Here is a 25,077-nt window from a genome sequence, read left to right as displayed (position 1 = left end):
ACAATTATGATAGAGCCAGTCTGAACGTCCGGCTAAAGCCGGACATCAGACTTTCTGTGGCGTTCGCTTGCGTCGCCTTCACTGATCAATAGAAATTGACAGCAGCGACATCTTCTGATAGTTAGACTGGTGCCCTTTTAGCAATACTTTCTTCTCTTTTTGGATAAAATTAGGCGCAAGATCTCATAGTTTTCTTTTTAAACGCGTCAGCTCCACATATGGAGATCATTCGAACTTCATCTTCAAACGCTCCTTTAATACCAACATAATATAGACACAATTCGAAAATGTTACTCGAACTATACGTCTCCTTCCTGTTTTCCCCCAACAGTTATCACAGAATGATGTGTATCATAAAATGAAGTGAACAACATCATCGTACCGTCAAAGATAACGTTGCACGTCAGATCATGTTAATCGTTGGCTATTATTCAAGCAGACGGTTTCATCCGTGTTTCCATTTTCTGAAGAAGGCATGTTACCAAGCCGAAGCAAACGTGCCAGAAAGTGGAGACGCGGAGGAGTCATAATAGTGAAACACAAAATGGGCGGTGGCCACGAAACGATAGCAACGTACCATTTACCCTTTGCGTATGTGCGTATGTGCGTATGTGCGTATGTGCGTATGTGCGTATGTGCGTATGTGCGTATGTGCGTATGTGCGTATGTGCGTATGTGCGTATGTGCGTATGTGCGTATGTGCGTATGTGCGTATGTGCGTATGTGCGTATGTGCGTATGTGCGTATGTGCGTATGTGCGTATGTGCGTATGTGCGTATGTGCGTATGTGCGTATGTGCGTATGTGCGTATGTGCGTATGTGCGTATGTGCGTATGTGCGTATGTGCGTATGTGCGTATGTGCGTATGTGCGTATGTGCGTATGTGCGTATGTGCGTATGTGCGTATGTGCGTATGTGCGTATGTGCGTATGTGCGTATGTGCGTATGTATGTATGTATGTATGTATGTATGTATGTATGTATGTATGTATGTATGTATGTATGTATGTATGTATGTATGTATGTATGTGCGTATGTGCGTATGTGCGTATGTGCGTACGTATGTATGTATGTACGTATGTATGTATGTGTCTTACTAATTTTCAAAAAGAGAGCGAGACATGGGGTGAGACGGGTTCTATGGCATTAATTAGGTGTGTCGCGCTAGAAGACTATGCAGTGCAATAAAACGGGTCTGAAAGAAAAGAAAGAAAAAATGGCGTTGAATTGGTGTGCAGTTATGCAGCAGTATAGCGCAGTTATTTCATGTTCAGTGGCTTGGAGCAACTGAGGCGACGTGAGCCATTGTGAGCCCCATTGTGGTTACTGCCCACGTTGCGTTTCACCTTTGGCTCTTTCGCGTATCTACTTCTCAGCATGTTTGCCTCAGGTTGGTAACATCCTTTCTTCTGAAGGTGGAAACACGCATGCAACCGTCTCCGGCAAGCCAACGGTTTACATGATCTGACGTTATCCTTACCGACGATGCCGTTTACGTCGTTTTATGCTAGAACATCATCCTCTGATAACTATCGGAGGAGAACAATAAAAAAATCCATTCTTCGAGTACTGTTTTCATAAAGTGTCTATATTAAGTGGTATCGAAAGAGTATTTGAAGCTGAAGGTTGAATGTTCTCCAAATGTAGTGTAGTGTCTCCAAATGCATTTGGAAAGAAAACTATGAAATCCTTAGTCAAATTTATTTAAAAAAAACAAGAAAGGTTGTTAGAAGAACGCAAACCTAATTTCGCAGAGAACGTCACCATCACTAATTTTCAATTATCAGTGAAATCGCAGGAGGGGCGGGGCGAAACGGTTGCGCATTGCAACAGAGGCCATCGCAAGAAAGAGTTCCGAGGTCGTCCGTTTACGCTGATACAGAGAGTGATGAACGGAATTTCCTTCTTACCTACAACCTACGACCCAGTATAGGCATTAGCCGCCTGAAACCTCTACCGCCCCAGATTCATGGGGTGATGCCTTTAAAGGCAGCGTATCACGAAGCGATGTTGAAATCTCTAAGCTACAAGATGGAGCTGGTCCACTACTGCGAGCGTAATCATATTCAATTCTCCCCGATGAACCGGAAAAAGGTGCGTAAAACTGCCTTCCTTGCACCTGTCTTCATATATGCAACTTAACACAGATAGTGCATCAATGGCAATTCGCAATCAATGTGTCTGCAATTGTGCGGGTAAGCCAGCTTTTGCTGCTTATTTTATATTGGTTGAACTGGGCGACAATGAGATTGCTCACACTTCATCGCGTCAAACCTTACCTCGTAAGGGGCACACGTCCAACCAACGACAGCACAGTGAAGAATGCTAAGTTAACTGCGCAGTCGAGTACGAAGCAAGTGGTTTCGTAAGTCAGCCGAACTACTCAGGCCGCAGTAGACTGGTTAACATCCGTTAAAAAGTAGTTTGTGGATGCGCAAAGACGCGACGGAAATCTCACTGGAGTAGTGTAGCATTGGGTTAGTGCTGAGTTACACATTTTAGGCGAAACAATAAGTCGAAATGTCCGATAATTTCCTTCTTTTTTTCTTGTCTCTTTTTTTCGTATTGCTGAATGTTTTACTAATAACTTTCTACTTCGTTTTCTGGTTTGTTTTACACTTATGGGCCTTTAACAATGTTACTTCGGTGAATTCAACCTCCGTCCGTTTTGATCGTGCAGTTAGCTTTTTTCAAAGATGGATTTTGGAATTTTACAATCATTCCGAAAACGATAAACGCTGGAAATAACGAAAACAACGAATTACAATGAGATAAGGCAAGAAAAATAGCTTGTAAGTTTGTTCGTTGTTGTGCAGTTCGTTAATACCGATAAATCATACTTTTATTTCCTTTCGTTTCTTTCGGGATCACAAACAGCAGCTGTTGCGCGGAATCAATAAGGTCGCCGTGAGATGTCTCTAACTGCACGCCTCCATACCGTAACCGCTGCGCGAAATAAACCGAGGGCAGGGATTACTTCAGCACTGTTTCTCGGAATTTTCTGAGAACCGCGTGGTGAAGTTGAGTTGATCATGCTCAAAGTCGTGCACTACATCCATGCTCGTATATATTTCGCCGGTTTCATTCATGTTTACACTTTTTGAGGAAGGCATGTTACCAAACTGAGGCAAACGTGTAAGGAGTCGCAGGCAACAGACGAAACAACAGAAGAACAGACCAGACTCACGGAGGAGTCATAGATGTGAAAATCCTAAGCCATCTGATGATATCGAGAAGACCGCAGGAGAAGAACTTCATTTCCTTCATAGCTTGCACATTGCTTGGGTGATATATTATATTGAAGGTCCACGTATTTATTAAGATAGCTTCCTCGCGAGCCGAGGTACACGAAGCTGATTGCTACGACCTTTCCCTACAAAAGCTTCTTTTTCAGCCTTTTGTGTTGGCTTATTCCTTGACATATTATTTTATTCTTGATGCAATTTATTTGTTAAATTTTTCGACTAATTAACAAAGGAAGAAAAGAAGGGAGAAGGTGGGCGGGGGAGGGTCGAAAGCAGCGTATCTCAACTGCACGTTTGACCCAGTCCAGTGCAATTGGAGATAGAGTTTGAGTGTTCATTTATAAGTGAAGCTTTATAACCTAACCTTTCTTCACAAGTTTGTAAGTGAACTTCATTCTTAAAGTTGAGTTCTGTTACGAATTTCACCTCTTTGGCATTTCAGATAGTATTGTATTCAGATAGTGTGCCATTCCAGATGAAGTAAACCAGGACATGAACTGAAGTCCATTCGTACACCTGTTGTTTAGAAATGTCCATCGTTCCTGCTACAGCACGTAGTTAAGGGTCTACAAAACCTAAGTTCTTTCTTGTCTACCTCTTTCAGAAGAACTCTTAGTTACCTGCGTCTTCGTCAAAATGTGTCGTAGATGAACATTGTTCTATCCAACCTTCTTGATATATAGCTCGCACAGAATACATCCATTCGTCTCCGTTCCATAGCCTCAATTGCAAGAAGACTTGGTGTCTCCAATGTACTGGCTATCGACCGAGCCACCGGACTATATTCAGGCCGACAATGTCCGGCTGTTCAGTGCAACGGAGTGTAGTGTTGTTTCCACAACATCCATGCTCTCTTTATGTGTTTGACCTGTTTGATTTGGTCTTCGGCAGTAAGTTGGACAACATCACCTTTTGCAGTATTCGGATATCTTCCGCCATATAACTGTGCAAGTTATAAAGCTCGTGCGTGTTCAGCTTCTTATTACAAGTAGCACAAGCGGGTAGCAATCAGACTCGTATACCCAGCCCATTGAAGAGCTTATTCAACAAGAACAAGAAGGACCTAGATAAGAAGGCATTCGCTACTTCGGCTGGGGGTGTCCAGCGTCTCTACCCTTCGTTGCAAGTTGTCAACACAAGCAGTGCTGATAACCTGGACAGTTTTCCTAGTAATTTGGCTCAGCCTCGCAAAATCCTTTCCAATCGTATTTATTATTTTTCACAGTCATTGAAAACATGCTAGCTTCGGATATGGAATTTTTTTTTGCAGAAAATCGAGATCTCTCGATTGCACTTGTTTCGTTTGTTAATCAGTATTGTTACTCTTTTCTCAAAATTCGTTAAGCTCTTATGGACAATGTTTTGCCCGAAAACCAGCTGTAATGGACGTCGCCGTGTAAGGGCGTACTTCGAATATGTAACCACCTCCCGACACAGAACGCTGTCTCGTAACCAACACAGGATTCCGAAGCTAAGCATACATTCTGGTATCCCATTTCCACAGAAAACTGATATGAGGACGGTAACGCTTCATTTGATAGCTTCTTATGTACTCGACAGCAACTGATGCTCTTGATTCAAAAGATAAAGTCTCTGACAGATCAATCCGCGTGGGATGCACCAAACCGTTGCAACCACAATTCGGAATCGTTTGTTTATGAACGCGTGCTGCCCTATGAAATGACTTGTGGACAATAGTTGATGTATAAAGTCAGTTTTCTCATCCAGCTAGACCAGTCTGGTACCAATTTGTCGACTCAGTAAAGGTAAAGGGCTCGACTGATACTATGGCGGCTCCGAACCACCGGTCGGTCGTGCACTCACCGATGAACCTCTCAGCAACTGCGCTAAACTTGTTTCAGGCTGCACTCGCGTTCACAAACCTGAAGCGCGTAGGGGCATTCCCATAGAGCATACAGCGCCATGTGCTTCATCACTTGGTACTACAGATTTGGATATTATTTTATCAACCCTATATCTGGTTTTTTTTCTTCATTCGTTTCAGTCTTGCTATTGAAATCACATTAATATATGTATAGAAGTTTGAGCGCACAAACAAACAGATTTTACCAAGTTGAGATTTTTTTCTTCCAGATATGTTTGGTATGAAGGGCAGGAATACAAAAATATTCGGTCTTTTTTGCAGAAATATCGGATGATAGTCAGATTTTTGTAAACAAAGGTGAAGGATATTGATGTTTTCTCATTTACTGTTTTTATAATATTTCGTTCATTCTGAAGGAAATGCAGTGGGTCTTTTACAACTTTACTCTGTAAATATTTTGATGCTGCAGATCAAAGTTTACTTTCAATAATCTGTCCTGATAATCTGCTCAAACATACCGAATTCCAGTAGGAAATGCGAAAATGTTTGGGTGAGGATTCGAACAGGACTTAATAAGGGATAACAAGATCTTTACTGAGCGTTTCTTTAATTCAATTTTACAATTAAGTACGTAATCAGGAATCTTTGTATATGAAGTGATATCGTAGTAAAGTGAATTCATCGCGTTGGGTAGCGTCATGGCCTAAAAGCAATACAAAATAATACACCTCTACACAATGAACGTTCTTGCTCACCTTGGTGGCGGTACAAAATTTGACCAAAGTTTCATGTCCATGTATGTTCCGTTGATAACCTGATGTGTCTGCAAACTATCTTTTGACTTTCCTTCTTCTCGATCTGCGTCTGTATCCAGCTTCTCCTTTAAAACAATCCATATTTCTTCGGTTACTAATGTTGGTTCAACAAGGCAGAGGAGAAAAAAGCTATGAGTTATTTACTCATGGAAGCAGTACTATTTAGCGTTTCAGATCTGAAAGGCAGTGCACCACTTCGTGAACCCGTTGAAACTATCCCAACATGGTAAACAAACTTCAGAGTTCACTTGAGAGTCGAACATATGTCAATCGGAACGCAATAAGTATAATTTCAATCCGGGCAAGAAGGCCCTCTTCTAATTCCTTGCACTACATTTCAGGTTGGCAATAAAACTGTCCTTACATTTTCTTGTGAAGTCAGTCGTGAAGGTTGAGGGGGATGCGAGTCATTTTCAATTAAAAATTCTTCTTCTTTCCCTTTCTTGCGTGACTGCAATAACATTAATTAAACTATCAATGATTTTCAGCTTTTTCTTTCCAAAAATATTGCAGGTGACCTCGTACTGAAGATCTCCTCTCTAGTATGATTCCTAGATATTGAAAAATAATCGAATTCTCGTCAAACAAAATTTTCAAAATAGTGTTTGTGGTTGCAGTCACCTCTAAGGAACTCCGCATTTACTCCCATCAAAAGCAGAGCAGTTGAAAAGTTCGACTTTCAGTTAACCTCGGCATAGTTGAATGTAGTATCGAGTTTGATAAGCTGTACACGAGGTTGTTAAATAAATTGTTGTATAAATGAATGTTAAATAAATTGTTGTATAAATTGTTGAATAATTTTATTGACTAACGTTTCGGCAGAATGGCTTCTTAAGAGCCTGAAATGGGCGATTCAATCTACAATTTAAACGAGCAACCTCTCCACAACTAAACTGATAAACTACATGCCTACTTTCAATCACCAATTTAACGACTACATTGAATGCTCACCTTAGATCGGAGACGCCTAGCATGGACCGCTGACTGATTGAGGTCCAAATCTTAGCGCACGAATCTAAAACGTTGGCTCAAAAATGACTGGAGGCATTTTGCACCCCTAAGGTGAGCATTCAGTGTAGTCGCTAAATTGGTGACTGAAAGTAGGTATAGAGTTTATCAGTTTAATTGTGGAGAGGTTGGTCGGTTAAATTGTAGATTGAATCGCCCATTTCAGGCTCTGAAAAAGGCGATATAGCCGAAACGTCAGGCAATAAATTTATTTAACAACCTCGTGTACAGCTTATCAAACTCGATACTTCATACCTTCAATATTTCAAAGAAGTTTTAGTCGTCTCATTATGCCCCTCCCGAAGGTTTTCTTTTTCTTCCCAGTCTCTTCTAGATTCAGAAACTCTCCATCTTAAACAGTTTTTTTTTTGTTTCGGGAGCAGAAATGTAGCACGCTGAGATCTCGGTAATGAAAAAAATGGACCGCAGGACACTTTCACAGACCTCCGTAAGGGCTTGGAATCAGGTGTTGATGCATATTTCCTGTGATCCAAGAAGATCCACGAGACAGATGACAAGGTTTAATCCCAAAAAAGTGCTAATAGAAAACGCCAGATTATCATATTTGGTCCGCGCAGTCACCGATATCCGCTACCCTATGTGGGTACCATTTGCGTGGAAAACTCAAAACTCACGAAACTCAACAGCAGGTGTTGCCATCTAGACGACGAGAAAGTACAGTTTTCAAAGAATTTAAGGTTGCCTTTTAAACTATGCAAAACACATTTTGAGTCTAATTCTAATACATACTTCTTTCATGGAGGCAATTCTCAGCAAAAATTCTTATTGCTGCTTTTTCTCAACTCTTATAAAATAACTTAGTTGCATCAAAACAGTTAGGGCTGACAATGTTACATGGTCAAGGATGGAACGAAGCAAAAAAAACCCAGGTTGTTGAATTACGGACTCACAGGTTGTGTCCAGAGCATGGCTGAAAAATAAAGACATTATTCTAATAAAAGTGAGGAAAATGATTCAATCATCGGGAGGACCTGGCTGCTTTCAAAAATCGAAGATGGGCTCCACAACGTTTTATAATCAAAAATTGCGGACCAAAAGCGACTTTGTACCTGCCCTGAGACTCAGGTGGATTCAGGGGATGGACTCCTTGCTTCTACCGTGCCAGGATCGTTTCATAATAACACCGTATCCCACACGTCGGTCCAACCGAAAGCCCGCATTCAAGTGACTGGGAGGTGTAAGGGAAAAGGTTCGCCTCCAACAAATAAGCTCCACCTGTCCACTTCGGGAGAGCGCAACGTTCACCCAAAACTCATGGGACTAGAGACTTGCTATCTGCCCATGGATTTTAAATTTTTATGCAAAATACAGTAATAGAAAAGAGTCTCCTGATTCCGAAATAAAGACTGGTATGGTAGCGCCAGGAAAGACAGGGTTGCAGGAGTCATGGAGGTCATGGAGGGTATCATAATGAAATTGACCATCAGTAAAAGGTTTTGCCTAACGGTTTTATACGGGATCGGACCATCGCTTCCTCCGAGGAAGATTTTCCTCCAGAAGGAGAGCAGAGAAAGCCGCCAAGTTCAGAGAGAATTCCCAGAACTATCATCAACTGGGGTCTCTTCGCTACGAACGGCTTGTACAACATCTTCACGACTGTACGAGAAAAGTGAAGAGTTTTAAAACCACTAAAAGACGCCTGTCTCCGAAAACTCTAGAGCAGATATGTCAGCGGTGAACTGCACGAGCTGTAGGCAACCAAGAACTCACATCCTACCTCGCAAGACTTTGCAGAGAGGCGATAAAGGAAGACTTTAAAGAGAGAAGAGCAGAAGTGTTGGCTGAAGCTGCAGAAGCGGAATAGAGCATTCGTTACGCCCGTCGGAACTTCGCCAATTGTAAAACGACAGTGACTGCTCCAAAGGTTCTCCCTTCCGAAGTCCGACAAGCCAGCATGTCGGTAAAGAATCGCACTTCTCCCAGTCTCGACAAAATCAAGCCTGAACATCTGAAGTACCTACCGCCAGTCCTCATCAACACACTGGCGGAGCTTGTTATCTGTCGGAATGCAAGGCTCCTAAACAGTAAAGACCAGCAAGACGGTGTTGTTATATAAGAAGAGAGTTCCAAATGACATCGGCAACTATCGCCCAATCTACTTACTGTCTGTCACCTACTCTTCACTCTTCACAAGAGTTATCCTAAACAGGATAAAAAAAAACATTAGATGAAGGACAGCCAAAGCGGGGTTTCGAAAAGGGTTCAGTACAATTGACCACATACACTCGGTTTCAAAACTCATAGAAGTATCGCGAGAGTACAAGATGCCGCTGTGTCTCACTTTCATCGACTTAAAGCGTTTGATACAGTTGAGAGTTTGCGGTCATGGAAGCCTTGGACAACCAAGGCGTCTGTACTCAGTATATAAAGGTACTTCCTACTCAGTATATAAAGGTATTCACCCAAAGGTGAGTTGTATAGCAACTTCACTACCAAAATCTCCCCATTTTACAATGATGTAATTATCGACGTGAAGAGAGAGTTTTGTCAGGGTGAAACAATTTCACCCAAAATATTCAGTGTCACTCTCGAGAACGAATGCGAGGATTAGAATGGGATGACATGGAAGTGACAGTTGACGGCCGGCATTTAAACCATTTTCGTTTCGCTGATGATACAGCTCTTATAACATCAAGCATCAATCAGGCGAAACAGATGCTGCCCGAATTTGATGAAACGTGTAGAAAGATCGGTCTTCAGCTGAATCTAGACAGACGATGTTTATGAGGAACGGATGGGCTTCTGCTGCCCCATTCACGCTCAACGGAACGAACGATCAATCCGAATGGATCTGAATGCTCCAGCTATGTATATCTAGGTTGGGAAATCAAAATCATGAACGACCTGACCTCCGAGTTGGGCAGAATAAAACGAGCATTCAAGAGCGTCGAGAAAAGAGGATCAGGAACACCCGACTCCGTGCTCACCTCTGCAACACCACTGTTCTTCCTGTTTTGACCTACGCTTCAGAAACGTGGGCGTTTTGCAAGCAGGAGGAAAGTGCGATCAGCGTCATAGAACGCGAAATTGAAATGGTGATGCTAGGAGTAACCCGTTTTACGCAAGTGAAGGAACGGTTCGAAGTTCACTCCTACGTCACCGATCGAAGATCAAAGACACTGCCGCATATGCCAAGGAGAGCAAAATTAGGTGCGTCGGGACGTGATGCGTTTCAACGACAATCGTTGGACCAGAGCCGTAGGCGACTGGATACCATGCGACATCAAACGCATCACAGGAAGACCGATGGTCAGACTTCTTCACAAAGTCCTTCAAAGAAAAGTACGACGCTTTTTGAGTCCCTCGCAAGAAGAGATGCCGCTGGACAACACTTGCGCGCGATCGGGAGAAATGGAAGTATTACTGGTGCCCTCTCAAGCAAATCGATGAACAACGGGAGCATTTATGATACAGGCTACGCAGGAGGGGTGAAAGCTTTGGTAGGGCGGATTCGAATCTGCTAACTACGTTGCCAACTACGTCCGTCCCAGCAAGGAGTATATATGAGAAGTATCATTCTCCCTCGTAGGAGAAATCACAGTCGGTTACTCGCAACCACTAAAAGAAACCTCGTGCTTGCCCTGAGACGCGGGTGAACTCACGGTTTTTGCTGTGTCAGAATTGACGCACAACACCCTCTTATCCCGCACGTCTGTCCGGTCAAAAGCATGCAATCAACGGCGAAGTGCAAGAGAGAAGTCGCTTCCAGCAAATAAGCTCCGCTTTTCTATCTGGGAGCGCCACATCGTCCTACAAACGTAATGGTCCAAAGTGCTACCATGGGTTTTAAAAGTTAATACATGGCGCAGCAATAGAGAAAGTTTTCTGTCTCCGGAAGAGTCCTGGTATGGCATAGCCAGAAAAGGACGGGCTGCAGCAGTCATCTACGATGCTTAAACGGAAAATAACTAGAATGACGATCTTCATTTTCTGCTTGCGTTTTTTCACTGTACTTACAGCAGTGAAAAAACGCAAGCAGAAAATGAAGTAAGCTACAAATAAGCACAAAACTACATCATGGAGGTCGTTATTAAAGGTAGCGCATAGCAAAGTTAGAATGGACAGTACATTGAAGATTTTCGTGATTTGATCTTTTTTCCAAGAACTGAAGCAATAACATCAACTTTGTCCAGCTATTCCACAGGTTCTATACCACCTCGTTTTTGCAGCTCTACAGAAACTATACTCTAAGGACTTAGTCTTTGTGTGTTTGTGTGTCAGTGAAATAAATACTTTCAGCAACGCGTTCGTCTCCAGGTTGGTGGTTTTGTTCGGAGGCAGATCCCACCAGTCAAATTGGTACTTCAGCGCCAAAAATCACTAAAATACCATGAGGCGAGTAATGCTGTGTCCAAGTTGTTGTCATTCCAGAAACCAACACCAGAAGGAACAGGACTCGTTCACAGACGTCCAAGCAGTGTGCCAAAGTTAGAATGTAATGAAGAGAGTCTGGCGGTGTAAAATGGGAGCGCATCTGCGAGAAGGTAGAAACATATGATAATAGAGCCCAGCAGTATGAGATAGGAGCGCCAGGGGCATTAAAAAGTTTCTAACATTGAAAAGTAGTCGCTTACCTCGTCGCCACCTAAAAAGACGCTTAGGATTAATGCGAAGCTTTCAGAAAAAAAAAGCTTCAAGAACCAGCTCTCATTTTCTAAACCTACCATCACCACTAGTGGCCTACTTAGATGAACCTCTTGAAGCAAAGTGTAGCCCAAAATTTCTAGAAATGCAGACGCGTTATCGGGTCGTAACATCTTCGAACAGTAGACAGTGCTCTCGATAGCAGCTACTTTCGCATCTATTTATCCTGTCAGGTATTAGGTTGCCAAGTAATTTCTGTTACACTTTGTAATATTTTATTTGAAAATTATTTATTCTCATGAGCTTGGTTTTCATTCGCTGACGTATCCTTCATCAACGTCAACGACATGCTACCGAAGTCCAGGCAGCTTGTAAATTTAAAGTGACAGAGATTGGGAGCAATGCTAGTCAATGTCCAGGCCGTATGATCCAAACGGAGAAGATGGTCCAGTCGAGACTTCGCAGCTTCATCTGAGTTAACTTCTCAGCATGTGGGCGCACGTTGTCATGCAATGAGAACAGTTTCTCCTGTATTCCTCTAAGGTTTGCGGTCGCCCTGGTTAGCTATTTGCACTACTTCTTAGCATTGATGGAACAACAATGTGACAGAAGGACCACCAAGGACAGTCTCCTTTGATATTTTACCAGTAACAGAACATGATCATCTTGGACTCCGTTGAAACGTTGGGACTTCAGTGTTCTCACGGATTAAGCCACTGGCATTTGCGTTAGTAGCTGTTGTAGAGCAGCCACTTCTCATCTCCAGTTACCAGACAGTTCAGCCAGCCGAATCCAGTTGGAAATTAGAAGAATGCTGCAGATTTCATCCGCAGCTGAGAAACGGTAACAACGCAAGGAACATAAACCCCGTGTCTCCACATGAATCCAAGCAAAGGAAGATGGTTCTGCATAGTTGTGTACTTTCATTCGAATTCCTCAACCAAACATCAGGTTTTCTGTTGAGAATTCTTTTCGATACTTCTAGACGGATCTTCATCGAGGGTGGATGGACGTCCAGTTCGAGGTTTACCCTTCAGAGAAAAGAGTTTCCAGACTAAGGGCACTGGAACCATCTGTGCACCGAGTATTTTGTTTCAAACGAACAACCGGCAGTAACAAATACCTCAAATAATACTTCTTACGTAAATTTCCTCATGGAAGATGACATGTGGTGATTTTAAGGTTACTCCTCTCTCTGACGTTCCCAACCAAAACTCGTAAAGAATCATTAATCATTTATCTCATGCCTTTAAGAAATAGAGGAAAAGCATCGCCAGAAGCAGCAATCAAAGGAGATTTAGTGATAGAATGCAGACTACTTAGAATAGGTTGACAATCTACAGTATAGTGTCAGCAGATCAACTGAGCATATTCCTAAAGCTAAATCTCTAAAGTACGACAGAAATTACTTGCCAGCCGAATACTTGTAGACTGTATTCTGTCAAAGACATCACCCCACGAATCTGGGTTGGTGCGGGTTTCAGGTTTGTTATGCCTATACGGAGTCGTAGATCATAGAGACTAGGGTGATTCCGTCTTCCTTTCTTTCTAACTTCCGTAAAAACTGTCCGGAAGATACGTCTTCGAGAGTTCCGGCGCGCTATTTTCTACAACAAGTTCGATTGGAGCGCGCCAGCCTTGTGCACGCGCCACATTTTCCAGGCCATTTTTTACGGCAATTAGGAAGAAATGGAAGAAATCACCCTCCTCTCCATAATCTACGACCCCCTACAGGAACTCTCCGCCTGAAACCCGCACCACCCCAGATTCGTGGTGTGATGCCTTTAAAAAGGCTAGTTGATTACGACATTCAAGATAAGTAGGGATTCCAGAAAAGGCTATTGCTTTTGCAAAAGACTTAACTGTTGCTTATGCTTAACAAACATCAGTACTCTACTGAGCCATCCCCAATCACCAAACTATATAATATCGGAGTCATTGGGTCACCTATTTGTGTGTGTGCTTGTGTGATACGAAAACAAATTATGCTTTTAGATTAGGTCAATTTCAGTTTGGTGCATTTTTCAAGAGACATGAAAAACGTTCTGAAACGTTTCTGTGCTGAAGCCAAAAAGTAGTGAAGCTAATCTTCCCTATCCCCCTCAAGCTTTCGTGGAGAAGCTAGATAATAGTGCCAGTGAAATTACTGTAGACCGGTTCAACATAATAGAAAGGAACTGAATATGAAATAGAGAATTGCTTTTATAAATGACTTATGCATATGGCGGTTGCGCTCTGCTTCGCAGTTCCGTATGTCTACATTCCTACATTTTCTTTATACACTATTTGCTTTGCATGATGCACACAGTTGTATGTATGTACACAGATGCGTGAACAACAGCCTTGTAGCTAACTGTTCAATGAATCTTTAGCTTTATCAGTATGATGGTTTTGTTCGCATCGTTCCATGTTAACATGACTTGTAAAGAAGAAAAGGAGAGCTTTGAATGTGTAGGACGGATGGCGAATATTAGAGGAATTATGTCAAGGAGTTACATTTGCATAATTATTGAGTTTTTTTAAAGTATTGTAATGTTAACCCATTCAGCATAAATACTACTAAAATTTTGCAAAAGACTTAACTGTTGCATACTCTATGGAAATAGAACGTTGGTCACAATAGGATAAGACGTGGAAAAGTGCATGAAAGACTAAATTCTCACTTATCAATTTAGAGTGAACGGAGACGACAGCACAAATGTCCAAAAATCATTAAACGGACGTTTAGGCAGGTTGCTACATAAACACTAACTCACTGAGAAGCTACCACCCATTACGACAGTCAGATTGAAAATGTGCAATACACATAGGCCAACAATCATTTAATGCAGCAATCAACATTTTACTTATTTTCGTCCCACGTTGTATAGTTGTCACCACTAACTACTCCTTGGAAGATCACGGTTGATTTTTGCAATTCAATTTTTGCAATTTTTCAAAATATCACATAACTCAGTCTTCTGCCAGATGAATGCGAATACGACAACAAACAAATCAAATTAAGCATGTGCTAGAAAAGAAATAATGGTAAACGCTAGTCTTAATGTCTTTTGATATCATGTCCAGTTCCGAGTAAAGTTCTTCGTTGTGGCATACTAACGGCCGAAAGTAGTCTAACAGTAGCCTAAACAGCTTTCTCTCCATGCAGTCAAGCTTCTCCATCATCACTGCCAGAGCTGCCCAAGTCTCCGATCCGTACATCATGAGAGGGCGAATTGCAGATTAGTAGACTTGTAGCTTGACTTCGTTGACGATGGGGGTCGACCACAGGCACTCGGCCAACGAGTTGAAAGCTGAGTTAGCTTTAACGCATCTGTACATCCCTCTCGTAGCTGCCATCGTTTATTCAGCATACAGCCCAAATAACAGAAACTCATTCATAGGATAGGATAGGTTGCCCGTCCACCCTGATTCTCGTTGAGAGTCTCGAAGAGACCCACATCTGCTTGCATTTACCGGGCAGATTCGCAATACGTAGGCTGCAGCTAATTTCGATACAAGGTTAGTCGAAAGCGGCTTTGAAGTCCAAAAATGCTAACCGTAGAGGCTTCGAATACCGCTGTCACACTTCAGTCACTCTCCTCACAATAAACACCTAATCAGTCGTCGATCATCCAGGGCGAAAGCAGGCTTGCTCGTCACGGGTGGTTTCTTCCCGATTTCGAATTAGTCGATCCAAGGTGATCCGCTCTTTGTATATTACACGCAGCAATGATCACCTTGACTTCCGTTGATTTTCGAACTGGTCGAGCGGGCGCCAGTAATTCTTCCATTTGTCCCGATCGCATGCCAGAATAGCCCTCCTTTCGCGTGGGATACGAAGAACATCATAACTTTCTTTGAAGGACTTCGTGAAGAAATCTAACCATCGGGTCGGCGGTCTTCCTGTGATGCGTTTGATGTCATGGTATCCAGTCGCCTACGGCTCTGGTCCAACGGTTGTCGTTAAAGGGCATCACGTGTCCGGCCCACCTCATTTTACTTTCCTTAGCTAATGCGGCGGCGTCTCTAATCTTCTATCGACGTAGGAGAGAACTTCGAATCCCGTCCCTCAATTGCGTGAAACGGGATACTCCTAGCACACTCTCTCAATTGCGCGTTCAATGACGCTTACCGCGTTTTCTTCCTGCTTGCGAAATGCCCAGGTTTCCGAAGCATAGGTCAAAGCAGGAAGTACGGTGGTGTTGAAGAGGTGAGCACGGAGCCGGGTGTTCCTGAGCCTCTGTCCTCGACGCTCTTGAATGCTCCCCAAGCCGCTCGTTTTATTCTGCCCAACTCGGAGGTCAGGTCGTTCATTATTTTCATTTCCCAACCTAGATATACATAGCTGGAGCATTCGGATATGTTCGTCCCGCTGAGCGTGAATGGGGCAGCAGAAACCCATCGGTTCCTCATAAGCATCGTCTTGTCTAGATTCAGCTGAAGACCGATGCATCCACATGTTTCGTCGAATTCGGTCAACATTCGTTCCGTTTGGCTGATGCTAGGAGTTATCAATACAATGTCATCAGCAAAGCGCAAATGGTGTAGCTGCCGACCGTCGACCTTCACTCCCATGTCGTCCCATTCCAACTTTCGCATTGCGTTCTCGAGGGTGGCTGTGAATATTTTGGATGAGATTGTGTCACCCTGTCGGACCCCCCTCTTCACGTCAATGATGATATTCTTGTAGAATGGCGCAATTCCGGTCGTGAAGTTACTGTACAACTCTCGAAGTACCTTTATGTACTGAGTAGGGACGCCTTGGTTGTCCAAGGCTTCCACGACCGCTTCCGTCTCAACTGAGTCGAAGGCCTTCCTTAAGTCGATAAAGGTGAGAAAGCGGCATCTTGTACTCTCGTGATACCTCGATGAGTTTCGAAAGAGTGTGAGTGTGGTCAATCGTGAGGAATCCTTTTCGAAACCTTGCTTACTTGCATGGCTGTCCTTCATCCAAGACTTTTTCAATCCTATTAAGGATCACTCTTGTAAAGAGTTTGTAGATGATGGACAGTAAGCAGATTGGCCGATAGTTTCCGATGTCATGTGGATCTCCCTTTTTATACAGCAACACAGTCTTGCTGGTCTTCTACTGTTTAGAAACCTTGCATTCCGATCGGTAACGTGTAAAGAGCCTCGACAGGGTGTTGATGAGTACCGGCGGAAGGTTCTTCAGGCTCATTCTGTCGTACCGGGTGCCGTACGATTTCTTATCGACATGATACCATGTCGTATTTCGGACGGGAGAACCTCTGGAATGACACGTCCGTCTTCCCTCAGATGGTGAGGAGGCAAGTGGACATAGCTGTCGAAGAGATCAGAGTAGAAGTAGATGATTTTCTCCATCCCCCTTTTCGATGCAATGTAGATGATATGGTTGTTCCCTTGTGGTTCCGGAGAGCAGTCATCTTCGTCTTGCGACTGACGGAGTATCGACGGGCATAGCAAATGTTTTTTTCCCTCCTCTACGGCTTCAGCCAGCACTTCTGCTCTTCTCTGTCTAAGATCTTCCTTTATCGCCTCTTTGCAAAGCCTTGCGAGCTCGAACGTGAGCTCTTGGTTCCCTGCGGCTCGTGCTGCTCCACGCTGGCGTATCAGCTCAAGAGTTTCAAGAGACAGCCGTCTCTTGGTGGTTTTTAAGCTCTCAGCCTTCTTCGCGCAATCGTGAAGGTGATCAACGAGCCGGTCATATTCCTCGTCGATGTTGCGGAATCTTCCCAAAAGCCAGCTAGCGTAGCGAAGAGACCCCAGTTGATGATAGTTGTGGGATTTCTCTCTCTGAACTTGGCGGCTTTCTCTGCTCTCCTTGTGAAGGAAAATCTTCCTCGGAGGAGGCCGTATAGAACTTTGGTACAACAGCGACGTCCGTCGACGGTTTCCCGTTAACAGGCTATGTCGGTCTATGAACGTGCTCTGCTGGTCTATGAATGAGACTTCATGAACTGATGGCGATCGTGAATTCACAAAGCAAGTGGACGAAAAGAATACGTTACGAGAATAGACACCCATGCCCAAAGAAGACAAAAACACGACGGAGACGATTTTGAAATCAAGGTCCAAATCTTAGTGCACGAATCTAAAACTCGGCTCGAAAATTGCTGGAGGCATTTTAGATTCAAACCAAAAACCCTAAAATGAACCGCAAAGGCGAATGCCTGCCGATAATGCGGGAACTCACGCCATATCTATCCGAATGAGACATTTGAACAATTCGTTCTCGTGATCGATCAGTCAGCGCTAGTCGTCTCCGATCTATGGTGAGCATTCAGTGCAGTCGCTAAGTTGGTGATTGAAAAAGTAGCATTGGAGTTTATAAATTTGGTTGTGGAGAGGTTTGGTGGTTTAAATTTTAAACTGAATAAATAATAAACCCATTTCAGGCTTTGAAGAAGGCCATTCTGCCGAAACGTTAGTCAGTAAAATTATTCAACAACCTCGCGTACAGCTTATCAAAATCAATACAACATTAAACTGTGCCGAGGCTCATTGAAAGTCTAACCTTTCAACACTTCTACTAAACTAATTTTTGCGTAGATAGGCACATGTGCATCTGACAGATGCTTGCGAAAGGTTAATACCTTACGTTTACACGTATTCAATAAATCGTCTTAATCAACAGAAAACAATATAGCGATCCACTGGACAAATTAATCAGAGAGGATTGGAAGGGTCGAAACACCCTTTCTGCTGAAACCAATTCTTCGCTTTCTTCCGTTCGCAGGTGTGTTTGAGTCCTTCATTATCAACATGACTAACCTCAATCAGCTTTGAATATTCTGTGTCACTCTGAACCTTGTGAAACCTGTTAGAAATCCGTTATTCTAACCGGTTCTGCATCTCCGTTACGGTTTCATAATTCCGTTTGTATTTTAAGATAATCTTCTCAGATCAATCCAGACCGGTTTAGCTGGTGCTTCAAAAGCCACTTGATGACAAAGGAGGGAAATTTAGAATGAATTTACAGATTGGTGCATGACATCCGAATCTGTCAGTAGAACGCATTCCTACTAATTCCGCCTTTCACTTATTCATCAATCCAATAAAATAGCAAGCAGACATGGAGAACGTGAATTGCAGACCGGGACATGAATGACAGCAGAGACTCCGTGAGTGAAACTCAAAAATTATGAAAGGGAATGTAAACATGAAGAGACATCGTTCTACTTTATCAGCCGAGTGGAGAAGTTGCTTCTGACAGTCTCTCTTCAGTGACGAAGGACATGCATTGAACGAGATAAAAGCAGGCGTTTCAACAGTTCTCTCAGTAGTTTGCCTTAAACAAATCAAGTATTTAAAGACAGTAGTTTCCTGCAATAGAATCATTCCTTTACATTTCATTAATCGCTTAATTTCCCTTAAACTCATTCAAAATCGTGAGGGAAAGACATTCATAGAAATTTCAAGTCTCTCAGTCTCCTGTTGGATTTGTCGAAGATGCTGGTGGAATTCTAATTTTAATTTAAAAAAATTTAATCCAGAGATTTCTAAGGTCACTTTAAAAGACCCGAGTTAAAAGGTTCCATCTACTGTCAGCGGCTCTACTCGAATTGCTAAAGCACTTTTAAAAACTGAGAACCAATCCATGCTCCAAAGATCCGAGACGGTGACCTTTAGGTGATTTCGTGGGTCTTTCGCACTACTAGAACGTTTTAACTTCTGTTGTATTTACTGCCTGTTTACGAAACCATTTCTCTTTTCCCAACCGCAGGAAGTAAATACTTTAAATACCATGGTTTAACCATGGTATTTCGAAGTAAAATGAAATAAATCTAAATATTTCGTCGTTGTTAGAATAATAATGCTTCCCTCTCATCAGAGGAGAAGTTTGTTCGTGTTCGTTTAGCTTTAGAGTACTGCAGAATGGAGTACGACTTTGCCAAATTTAGCATGCAGTTTTTAATTGGCATATATATATATATATATATATATATATATATATATATGAAATTTTAAGATTTATTTATTGAGCAAGTCGAGTATCAGACAAAAATTTGAGGAGTTTTTGTTTTCTCGTCCAAGAGATACCGACTAGCTTCTTTCAAAGTGTCTCTTTGATCAAACTATGCTTTCGAAAAGGTGACCTCAGCTGCTCCGTCGCCACCATGTGGTCACTGTAATTCTATTCCTATTTTATTGCAGTTTTGACTGCATCATATCTCTACGTAGCGGCTGTCCTTCCACCACAGCATACGGTTCGACTTCCTTTCTTTTTCGAACCTTTTTGATGTGAAGCTTCATCTCTATAAGTTTCTTCTGATTGTTGAGGATGACCTCCCAAAGCGAGGTTTTTGAACCACTGGTTGTCATTGCTATGAGAGCGTCATTCCATGAAATCTTAAAGGAAAAGTATCGGCGCGTTGTAGCAAATCCTTACTGAAGTAACTCAATTCTTATCCATTAGATATTTGAATGCCGTCAGTTTGTTTATAATGGAAATTCTATGTATTTGTTTTAGCCATCAACACAAAGATTCATTCGTGATATAACCGTTAAGTTCGTAATCTAAAAATAGCCCTCTACCTCCTCACGAAACTGCAAAGTGAATGTATTCTGGTAAGAAAAAGGACAGCTTTCTTTTTGAAACAAAAACAAAAAACAGTAGTGATTAATGATCAAAAATAGATATCAAGGCTATAAAAAGTAAGTCAATAGTAAAAACTGTAATCAAAAATACTATCTGGAAAATCTAAGTTCTATTTCATCCAGTTCTAGACATTATCATTACGAATTCACTTTTGTACCATTTTTGAATTTTCTTTGCTCATTCTCAAAGTAAGGTTGGGAATTTCTCTAACCAAACACATACTTGCTGATCTTCTAGGGGAGGTCATTTTGACGTCTTCTTCCTTAAAAAAAGTGGAAAGGTAGTAGAAACCAAAACAATTTCAGGCTGATAGCATGCAGAAGCATTTCGACATCTGTTCCTATTGCCAGGAAGCCCTTGCCAAAGCTTCTCATTCGGAATGTTTTCAAGCACCAGATACGTGTCATGCATATCACCACTGTGTATTCACCGGTTGTTTTGGCTGTTTTTCGGCAGACAACTGTTTTGTGCTGAATTTTAACTGGTGGCTCTATAGCAAGCCCACTCGGGTATGTCTCGTGTGAAACAGTCGTAGATATCGCAGCATCACATGGTCGACTTCACGTGCGTAGAACAAAGAGAGCGCCGCGTGGAGTGCCAGTGATCACGGACCACCATTACATCATGAATTCGCGTTCGATTCTTCCCGCTCTCCATACTGACAGCTTATTCATAAAATAAACAAAATAAGTGATGATTTCACAAAAATCGCAAGCATTTGTGGAGAAATGTCGGCGGTTACGTGATACCAAAAATGTGAGGAAAGAACGAGGTCAAGCTTCTCGTAACTGAATATGTACTTCAGTCGCATTTATTCATAATTATATTTTGGGAGGGGGTCTCACGAGATTCAGGATTTGCCTCACACTCATCAACCTATTGTTCATGTGAAGAGAATAAAAAAATCTATAAACGGATGGCACTAAGGTGATATGTATTCTTCTGCTACAAATGCAATATTGCTTACCTTCTCTGAAGGGAATTTGTCACGTGGAACCATCGCTTTCCGATTCGAGCATCCATTAACGTTCATGCAACTAAAACACGGTTGTGACCTCGGAAAGTCTTCTTTGTAGTGGCTATGGATGATTATCTCGCGTATCCTATATTTTCCCGTTCTAACATCTATGGGATTCAAAGGAGTGTGGGAAAAGGAACAACTATAGATATTGCAGAAAAAAAATCCGCACTTTTTTTTCCTGATAAATTTGAATTGAATTTAGCGGTGAGGTACATGGACATAAAATCAGGACAGCCGTCATTTTTAAGGGAGTTATTCGAAGATATTTTGATAACACAGGCAAGTCTCAATCTTGTAATACGATAGAGAATCTCTTGGAGTGGATATTCTAGAAGAAAGTGGTAAATTTTGTTCGAGTACACAATACACTCTGTGTGTATGTTCTTTACTGTTGAGAACAGTAAGGAGCGTGTTCCCGTAGAATAATTCTCATGCTTGGCTGAAGTCCACTGTGCCCAAACTTCCACACCAAGGCTACCTTAGTTCGCTATGCATTCCTCTTGATTTTTCTAAAGGAATTGATCTGAAGATGCCATCCCGAGTCCATTTTAAAGCTTCTCCTTTTGAAATAATCGCGGTAGTAGCAATTTACTGTGGACGAACTGAAACATGTTGTCTGCTGCGGCTCTCTGGTTTATTTTTCGTTCCCATTTTAACTTGACCACTCATTAAAAGAGTATCTCACAGTGGTGCATTAATTCAGTACTTAGCTCTTTATACTCAGGCGAACATTCCTTCAATGTTCGAATGGATCTGCGTGTGTAGACATTGTTTAAGGCAGCGAGGAAGCGAGGAAGGGGAACAAGCCTCCTCGCCTGGTCAGTTGTTTGTCGAGCTTCTGCAACTAACACCCATTTCCGAGTAATGCGCAACCTCAACCTTACCAAATCCTTCAGTTCCCGACCTCTTACTGTATGGTTATTTTACAACACAGATCCAGAAACTGTCCTACCGTGAACAATAATATGCAACCGCTTCGGGTATGCAATAGAGACGCAAGTTCTTCGTGCGAAAACCTGCTCTCTTTTACAGTTTTGACGGTTTTCAGTGAGAGGAACCGAAATCTGCCACGTTTTCGAGGTGTTATAAATCAACATTGGTGCGTTTCTTTACAGCGTACATAACTGAGACGTTAGGGGAATTATTGAGAGAACGAAGATTTATGGTCAGGTCGTATCCACACCATCTACGGTGACCTACGTGTTTAACGTCGTAATTTTCTTATTTATAGATCAGTTTTACTGAGTGTAGTGACATCAAAGAAATAATGTTGGAGTTAGCGTTTGTAGGTTTGTTTTACTCACAGGGTCACTTTCCTTTAATGCTTTAATGTCTCTTTAATGCTCGTTTCAGAGAGAACGAGAGCAAGAATACGTAAAATATCGCTAAGCAACAATAAACCCTTAGTTTCTTAATCAGATGAGCGTCAAATGTTGATGATAAATTTCAATGAATTCAGTAACATTAACAAATAACAAAAATGACAATAAAATAACACGCGTAATAACAAGGGCCCCTAAGGGAAAAAAATCCAAAAAGAACTAGTTTTGATAACCGACAGCCATTTCAATAGGACATAGACAGGTGATAGGTGATTTGTTTCCACATGCGGAGGGATTTTCACATGCAGAGGAACGTTCATGCTGCGGGCAAAAAAAAAATGCAACTCGTACAGTTGCACTTTTGCGGTTTCTAAAAGTTGGCAAATGCGTGCAACACAAATCTAATTTCATTTCCTTTGCTTTTGTTTGCAAATGTGAAGAAAAGTGTTCAATAATTTTTCTAAAAAATCCAAGCGGAGTTAGAAAGTTATAAAGAGCAGCTCCGTGATCCACAGAAGTGTCCGTTGAAATGTTGCCTTTTATTTCTTTTCTGTGTTTTCGGCATCTTTTCCTCTCATTTTATCGTCGCTTTTTTGTTCAATAAGCTGAGGAGGGTAGAAAGCAAGCATATTAAGGTAATTTCGCTAGCTAAAGCACATATTGTATCACCAATAGATTTCATTGGTTAATAGATGTTAAAACACAAACATAGTGTAGCAGGACCGCAAAGCAAACAAGTAAAATATGAGGAAATGAAAGCTTGTCGGCGGTTCACTTTTTAGAAGAGAGTTCATTTATTCGAGTACCTCTACTCTGGTAGCATTAATAGATCAACAACGCTGAAGACCGAAGACCGTGAAAGTACTGGATTTTAACTCTGCTAAAGAAATTTTACAACCCTTCGGAGGTACATTTCATTGAGAGTGCCATCAGACCACTATTTCTCCCTCTTTTTCTCGATGATTTGTCCAGTCAGAGTGAAAGCAGTGGTTCCTCTTGAAACCACTGAGCAGCATCTTTATGTGTTTTTTTACTGCTTCGCTGAAGTGCCAATTAATTGGTAATTGCTAAAATCGCAGAAATAAATATTTACGACTGGCGTGGACGTTCCAGCAGTTCGCTCGGACGGTCGAGCTGCCAGCATACGCTGACGAGTTGCATCATGTTCGACATGTTCAAACCCGGACGGGTGCTGTTATTTAAGGCGAGGAAAGTCTGGCGAAGCAGCATTGCTGTCCTGAACTCTCGGATGATGGCGATTACTAGGACCAGCGAACAGTCGTTGTTACGAACAGCTATGGCGGGTAATAGCAGACGATTACGCTGTATCTTCTCCGCGTTCATCAAAAGACGCTTGCTTTCGTTTAGTTTGCATTAGGACGTCGGCTAGGCACTGCAGGTAACAGTTACAGGAGGTCAGCGCCGCCAGGGACACGCCCCTTTAACCTCCATCGGCACTCACCACTCTAAGAGCCGCTCTTTTTGTGTGTTTGCCATAATCCGTGGCTGATCGCTATGGTCCTGTTGTCCGTTGTGTTCCCTTCTATTCTATCTGTTCAGATATTTCTCACTGGTTCTCGGCTTATTTAACAGCATATGGCTCTGCTCTAATTTTTTTTCTAGAGTGACCATGATTGACTTTGCTATGTTCGAGTGCGAAATTGAGCCGACCAATGCAAAGGAACCTAAGTCGCCTGTCCCGGAAGAGGCCCCCTCTTCACCTGTCAGAGACCAACGTCTCCACTCCATCCGCAAACATCTCGAGCAGGTCGGTATATTATCCTCCTTGATCAGTCAAAATGCGTTATCAAATGTATGGCGTTGCCGCTGATAACGCCGAGATCAGCTGCTGCTCTCGGCGATTTGTTGGGAGAAAAACATTCGGCGAGTTGGGACTGGGGACGGGTGGATCGGAACAGTCCTGCTTTTGATAACTCTCCCCAGCGGGATCTGTAGGGTGTTAGGAGGTTATCTGAGAAGTCAGGAAGAGTCCACTTGATATCCTGCGGCACTCTCGCACTTTCCTTTTCTTTTCGGTAAGAAAGTCGCGGACAATTATTGTCGGTAAACATAACTCAGTAATTCTTTAATCTTTGATCTACTTAAACTCTTGTCTTGCCTCGAATTCTAGACTTTCTAGAACTTACTTCTAGACTTACTAGAATTCTAGACATGTAAAAATCCCCAGACTAAACCGGAAGTGCTTCTTGGTTTTGCTACATAGCATTTCTTAAAATTTGAATTTATCAAATGAATAACGGATAAGCCCTGCAGGACTATTTCATGTTGTTTTCTTCCCTGTCTTGTCTAGTATGAGAGGAAACACTTGACATCGTGTAACCAACGGAACAAATGGACCAATGTTTCATGGAGCAAACATTGATTCTCGAGGATTGCAGCATCATAGGGCCTACACATCGTTAAAATTAAATTTCTTAGGTCTACGAAGCCGATCGCATTCTTTTGTGGAAGATGACGCATTGTACAGCGTATACCCAGATGACAGAGATCATTGCTGGTTTAAGATTGGTTCGAAGACTTGAATGTGCTATTCAGCAACGATTATTCGAATATGTGGGTTGAATTCACGGATTATTTTGGTGTTTTCTGGATATTTCAAACGCAAGAAAAACAACCGTTTTTTCAGTTACAACTTCCCCACTCGATTAACTAG

The 25,077-nt window shown here is 42.3% G+C and overlaps 5 protein-coding genes across 6 annotated transcripts; 2 read left to right on the top strand and 3 right to left on the bottom strand.

The window, feature by feature from the left end:
* Positions 1-5,765: 5,765 nt before the first annotated feature.
* Positions 5,766-14,271, bottom strand: RB195_014397 (uncharacterized protein; the record flags this gene model as incomplete). Of its 2 annotated transcripts, XM_064204646.1 has the most annotated exons (5): positions 5,766-5,772; positions 5,825-5,949; positions 6,249-6,335; positions 6,697-6,772; positions 6,836-6,858. In XM_064204646.1, the coding sequence occupies 5 exons, from the start codon at positions 6,856-6,858 to the stop codon at positions 5,766-5,768; spliced, it is 318 nt and encodes a 105-aa protein (XP_064060529.1). The 2 variants fall into 2 exon arrangements, with proteins under 2 accessions (XP_064060529.1, XP_064060527.1); XM_064204647.1 differs by lacking the exons at positions 6,697-6,772; positions 6,836-6,858 and adding an exon at positions 14,254-14,271.
* RB195_014398 (uncharacterized protein) lies at positions 9,709-10,377 on the top strand (the record flags this gene model as incomplete). Its single annotated transcript, XM_064204648.1, has 1 exon — positions 9,709-10,377. The coding sequence occupies one exon, from the start codon at positions 9,709-9,711 to the stop codon at positions 10,375-10,377; it is 669 nt and encodes a 222-aa protein (XP_064060528.1).
* Positions 14,272-15,658: 1,387 nt separating the features above from the next.
* Positions 15,659-16,429, bottom strand: RB195_014396 (uncharacterized protein; the record flags this gene model as incomplete). Its single annotated transcript, XM_064204645.1, has 1 exon — positions 15,659-16,429. One exon carries the CDS (start codon positions 16,427-16,429, stop codon positions 15,659-15,661), a length of 771 nt encoding a protein of 256 aa, XP_064060526.1.
* A 225-nt stretch (positions 16,430-16,654) lies between these two features.
* On the bottom strand, positions 16,655-17,485 carry RB195_014395 (uncharacterized protein; the record flags this gene model as incomplete). The annotated part of the gene is made up of 1 exon (XM_064204644.1): positions 16,655-17,485. One exon carries the CDS (start codon positions 17,483-17,485, stop codon positions 16,655-16,657), a length of 831 nt encoding a protein of 276 aa, XP_064060525.1.
* Positions 17,486-24,033: 6,548 nt separating this feature from the next.
* Positions 24,034-25,077, top strand: RB195_014394 (uncharacterized protein; the record flags this gene model as incomplete). Its single annotated transcript, XM_013451041.2, has 3 exons — positions 24,034-24,171; positions 24,843-24,977; positions 25,051-25,077. The coding sequence occupies 3 exons, from the start codon at positions 24,034-24,036 to the stop codon at positions 25,075-25,077; spliced, it is 300 nt and encodes a 99-aa protein (XP_013306495.2).

The sequence above is a fragment of the Necator americanus genome, chromosome V (assembly GCF_031761385.1).
Source record: "Necator americanus strain Aroian chromosome V, whole genome shotgun sequence".
Lineage (NCBI taxonomy): Eukaryota > Metazoa > Nematoda > Chromadorea > Rhabditida > Ancylostomatidae > Necator > Necator americanus.
Note: the sequence above shows the minus strand (reverse complement) of the source record. Positions and strands in the feature narration are given on the sequence as shown.